Consider the following 6,000-nt stretch of genomic DNA (forward strand, 5'->3'; position numbering starts at 1 on the left):
AGTAACATACTGTGTTATGAAAAAGAAAAATTTTATATATAAACTAGAATAACAAAAAGCTTCCTAAGATTTTTTCAAAAAAAATCACAGTACCTGTGAAATTGTTCAAACAAATTTCTTGGCACAAAATTCAGAAGAGTGTACTTTGTTGTTCGTATTCTGTTATTCACATAGGCTCCTGAGAACTTTTCATACTCGTCTTTGAAGGGCCAGAGGTGGGGAACAACCACCCGGTGCTTTCCTGCCAGTTTGGGGGTCTGAGAGGACTTGCACCCACAAGCAAGCAGTGAGGAGTAGTTGTATGGTCTCTCATCATCGTCCCTAGTTGTACCACTGACCAGCTGCCGCCAGTGGTATCTGGCCCATTGAAGAGTCTCAGTCATGTCCAAAATGCGGGGAGATCCAGGTGGTGGAGGTGATCTGGCAAAAAACAGACAAACAATCAAAAAACACACTTCTCATAAGCCTCTGGAAAGCATAACGACATTTCGGCCAGAAGCTTATTATTTAAAGGACAGTAAAATTTTAATTAAAAAAAATTTTTTTTTCTATACCAAATAAATGTATGACCCAATGGTTCAACATATAAGTGGGAAAGTAAAGTTAGTCTTTGGAATTACATTTTAACCAAATCTTTATTAAGTGAAGCATACATACATACACCTTCTGCCTCATGGGCTATTCATGTGATCATCTAAGCAAAAAGTGACAACACCTAAAAGTCCACCACAACTTGAAGCAAATGATTTGGGCTTAATGTGTGCAGGTCTCTTAACTTTTCTGATCATCAGTTTTCTCATCTTTGAAACGGGAACAATGCCAAGCATGTCAGGAAATTGTTGTGAAGACTGAATGAATAACATGTAAATCACCCAGTATAAAGCCTAATAGAAAGTAGGTTATCAATAAAACCTCTCTATAGGTTACAAAAATGACCACAAATTCTTCCTATCCCTGTTTGCACACTGCTTTGCCGACCAAGAGGTGGAGTCTTTCTCTACCCATTGAATCTGGGTATGGTGAAGTGCCTGGCTTTGGCTAATGTAACACTAGCAAAGATGACAGAAGCAGAGATTGAAAAGTGCTTGCTCACTAGGGTTTGCTCTCTTGCCCTGCTCTTGGCAGCCCTGTAGCCACCAGCATAAGCCCCAGCCCATGCTAGTTTGCTGGATGATGAGCACACATGGCCCACTTACCACCGTGTGTCCGTCTACATGAGTAAGGCCACTGACTGTGAGCTGACTAACACGCAAGTGAGCCCAGATGCCACAATCTAGAACAGAGATTGTCTCATTCTAGAACAGAGACTGTAAGAGATTGTCACAATCTAGAACAGAGTCTGTCCCAGCTGAGCTCAGCCCAAATTGCCAACCTACGTGAGTCAATAAATGTTACATCATCAAGTTTTGGGGTGCTTTGTTACAAAACAAAATCTGATATATAATCCCTTATTTTCCTTATTTCCATGTTTTCCTCATTTTCCAAGAAATTCAGCACTACCTGGAATGTGACCACGTCAATTAAAAAAAAAAAAGAAAAAAATAAAGAAAAGTGAACATGTATTAAAAGCATACTGTATTCCAAGTACTTTGCAAAGCCCTTTACATGCATTCTCTTTTTTAACATTGTATCAATCCTATGACACAGGTATTATTTCTATTTTACAGAAGAGGAAACAGGCTTAGAGAGGTTAAATAACTTGCAAAAATTCATATGGCTGGAAAGTAGCTAAGGCTGATTAAAACCAAATCCTTCTGACTCAACAGTTTCTGCTTTTACACATTAATATGCACATTTATTTGTGTATCCAGAGTGCCCAGCACTTAATAGACACCCAGTAAAATTTCACCCATTAGGTAATGAGCATGTCAGCAGGTGTAGGGAAGGCAAGGTCTAGAGGCCTTGGCTTCTATCTTTGCTTTATCAATGCCATTGCATTTACTTATCATTTTGGGTTGGAGTTCACCTTTGCAGATTCTTATTTAGTAAATCTATGGCTGTGCCCTGGTTGTCTAAACTGTTAACAAAATTCCCCAGATGAATATGATTTGTGTCCATAGACCTCACCTGAAGAAAATCTAGGTTATGTACTAGACACTACATTGGGCTAGGAATATGGAGATGATTAATACCTAGACCCCATTCTCCAAGAGCTCATGGTTTAAGTAAGGTGATGGGCAGTAAATATATAAATGAAATCCCATGTGCAAACTAGCATTTAAGGCATTGAAGTAGTGTGGGCAAATTATTTAAACTTGCTTCCTTCTTAAGGTACATTCTAAATTTATAATGTGTAGTGATTCTCTTCTCTAAAGTGTTATACTAATCAGAATGTCCCCCTAAGTACATCAAAATTGTATCCACCTTTCATGGATCCGAAATTATAAATTATTACCCAGCAGCACAGAAAGATTTGGTCCAACTGTATTCTGGTAATTTTAGTGGATTAATATTTTTAATAATCCATTCTTGCTAGCACACTTGTTTACTATATATCGATCCTTAAGCAATCCAAGAGATTACGGTTATTCAGCACCATTTTATCACTGAATTTACAGAAAATAAGTTGAATTACAAATAATCATTTAAAAATCCACCAGATCTTTAAAAATGGTATGTATCTGAAACAAAATAATAAAAATAGATACATAGGAGCAGAAAGTGACTTTTAAAAAGAAGAACACAACACCCTCCTAGTGTATGTGTTTGTGTCTGGATATTGGACCCACAATATATAGCCCCTATTAAGAGTGAGAGAAAATATCTGTAGTTAGTCTTATCAGTTTTATACTAATTATGGGAAGAAGAAAAAAAAAGTTCTATCTCTATTAGAGCTCTGTCCTTTGGAGTTTGTCCTTTAAAATGTTTAGTCATAGAGAACAAGATCAATGAACACTGACTGGCAAAAACAATGGTCACTATCTTTGCAATATAATTTTTTAAAAACCTACCTCTGAAGCATTTGAAAAGCCTGGTTTTCACTCAATAACCTATATAAAAATAGCTTAGTCCTTTTAACCTGTAACTCATAATGACAGGTTGAATTATTAAAGTAGCTCATAACACATCCAGAAATGTCTCCCAGAATAAGGACGTGAGATAGAGCTTTCTAAGTGAATCAACAGATAACAGAAAATCCTAAACATAAATACTAAGTCCTTTTCATGCATTTCACACCATGCACACTAAGTGACCATTATGACAAATATCATATTAGAAGGTTGAAATCAGCACAATTTGATATTTTTTGAAACTTTAAAAAGGAAGCTTTCATTTGCAATTAAACTCTTATTAAAACATAAGGCTATGTAACCCTCTAGTGTCCTCAATCTCATAGAACAATCTAAATTCTACTTTGCTCTTTAAATTTCAGAATAAATTTGCTCTCTAAATTTGTTGACAATGCAAACACAGAAACAGTTAAATAAATATGAAACAAATATGGGAGGTGTTAACTTCTGGTGATTCATGGTGTGTCTGACTAATAACCTCACACTAGCAAAAATACCTACTGGTTCACAGAGATGATAGGCTTCTTATTCCACAGACATAAACAAGAACCATTTCTTTCCCAAGTCACCCAGTTCCTAAGAAACAATTCCATAATGACTAGAAAACATTTCATTGCCAAAGTACTTCTAGGTCTCCTTTGCTCTGTGCCTTTTCAATAACCTTAAACTTACATTAGGTGCTCTGTTTATTCACATATTGCCTTCCCACTTCCTTCCTCCTTTTCCTTCTTGAGGAATTTGAGTGAACACAGAATGGGGCTGGCTCATGCCTTCCACAGCATTCTCCTAGAGCTGTCAAGAGACTCTCCTGCTCTCCAAGGCTGGGCAGCTCATCACTTGAAACAATTCTGTCTCCCTTCAGCAATGCCATTCTCTCTTGAAAAGTGAATCTTGGATCAGAGGATGGATTTAAGCAAGACAGAGAAATTGTGCTTTCAAGGGACTGAGAAGAAAAGATCAGGTTTGGAGGTAATTAACATGCGATGAGAATCCCTTCGCATTTCTAGTTTAAATTTAAACGCTTCTATATTGGGCAGGAATGACCAAGATCTACTAGCTACTCAGTTGCCCTAACTCAGTAGCTTTCACAATGTGTTAACTGCCATCCCAGTGAGAACTACGTTCTGTGATGAGACCTAGGATATATACACAAACACACATATGTAACTGAAATAAAAGTTCGACAAAAAAGTCCTTACCTTTACCACTTGCAATGAATACAGGGATTCTTTCTTCTCTCTCTTTCTCTCTCTCACATTAATACTAGTCAACATGCATTGAACTGGTTTCAAGGTCCACTAGTGTGTTGATATACGTACTTTGGAAAGACACTAATTGCATGTGGCTCTACGCTGAGTAGAAAGTACACATGGAAGTGGGTAGATACATGTTCCCAGCCCAACAGATGCAGAAAACAGGCCCTTATGGGATACAACATGTCAGCTACAGAGGAGAATAAGTTCAAGAAATCTATTGTGCAACATGGTGAACACAGTTAACAATATACCTATACACTTGAAAATTGCAGGAGAGTAGATTTCAAGTGTTTACATCACAAAAAATAAGGATGTGAATTAATGCAAATGTTAATTAACTTGATTTAGCCATTCCACAATGTATGTCAAAACATCATGTTGTAAATTCTAAATATGTAAAATTTTTCTCAACTAGAAAAATTTTTTTAACTTAAAAAAAATTCAAGACACAAAATTTTTCCCCAATAGCCTTCTTCCCTCAATGATGACAGAAGGCTTTTCCTATAGAAGTGGGATATCTGCTCCACAGAAAGCTAAAGGTAAAATCTCTTCATAAACATCTTCAAATTGTTTTATTCCAGCGGATTTTTCTTTCCTTTTTTTTTTTTGTAAAATGGAGGTTTCGTTATTTAAAGTCAGGGAACATATCTAATTCCTCTCCCTGTGTATGTCTAGTGCTTGGCCAAAATTAGATGATCAACACATGTCTGTTAATTATTGAACTTATAGAAAAGAGGTAGTATGGGAAAAGGGAAAAAAAATACCCCATTTCCTCTTTCATGGCTCAGCCTGGCTTTCCTTTCATGAGAAGCAGTAGTACAAGATCTAAGTTTGAGAAAACAGAAGTGTTCACTTTCGGCTTGTAATTACATAACTCTGCCTTTATTAACAGAAGGAACCTGCTTCTCCAGGTCTAAAAAATTCTTGCAGAAAAGTTCTGTTTTCTCTCCTAGTGGACTAATAAGACCAGTAAGCAGTACAGTAGTGATTAAGAGCAATGACTCTGGAGCCAGATGCCAAGGTCAACCCCTGACACCTCCACTTACCAGCTAAATTTTGCTCAAAGGGTTGTTATGAGGATTCAGTGAGTTAATAAATGTAAAGCCCTTAGAACAATACGTGACCCTTAGTTAGTGCTAAGTAAAAGTTTAGCTACTGTTGTGATTCTCTGGAAAATATTCTCTCAACTGTAACTTTATTCATAAGTATTAATTGAGAATTTGTGTGCACAGTATTGATACTAACAAGTATACCCAGCTACTCGTCTATGTTCAATTTATTAGACTCGGACTCACACCCAATCACTTGTCACACTCCACTTTGGTAACTTAGCTCTTCATTTAACTGGAGAGGCTGCCAGGTAACCAACTAGCTGAGGACAGTCATACTCTCTTTCCAAATGTCCTCAAGAGTAAGTATAGCAACCTAGTAGACAAAAGCTCTAATAAACAACATAATGTGGAGCATTTTTAGGATTTTTCAAGGACATCATTCATAATTCTAAAATTTAGCCCATTCCCCAAAGAACTGATCAGTCATAGTTTTCTGCTAATAAACCAAATGGTCCCATGCTTTCTTTTTTCTTTTTTTTGTCTTGATACTCTACCACTGATAGGAACCCTGTCTTGAGAATTAACAATAACAAACTTTTTATTTTTTTATTTTATTTTTATTTTTTGTCTTTTTTCCGTGTCCGGCAACGGATCACAACCCTCAGTGTCGTCCCCGTACCG

The 6,000-nt window shown here is 36.8% G+C and overlaps 1 protein-coding gene across 1 annotated transcript in view; it reads right to left on the bottom strand.

Annotated features, from left to right (window-relative positions):
- Window positions 1-6,000, bottom strand: part of LOC103596536 (probable phospholipid-transporting ATPase VD) — a gene marked incomplete at its 3' end in the record, with an annotated part of 54,018 nt that overhangs the window by 16,980 nt on the left and 31,038 nt on the right. Inside the window, exon 2 of the mRNA XM_008580176.1 lies at window positions 94-420. Coding sequence (XP_008578398.1) covers window positions 94-383 — 290 coding nt within the window. The remainder of the gene's footprint in view (window positions 1-93; window positions 421-6,000) is intronic.

The sequence above is a fragment of the Galeopterus variegatus genome, unplaced genomic scaffold (genome assembly GCF_000696425.1).
Source record: "Galeopterus variegatus unplaced genomic scaffold, G_variegatus-3.0.2 Scaffold2041, whole genome shotgun sequence".
Taxonomy (NCBI): domain Eukaryota; kingdom Metazoa; phylum Chordata; class Mammalia; order Dermoptera; family Cynocephalidae; genus Galeopterus; species Galeopterus variegatus.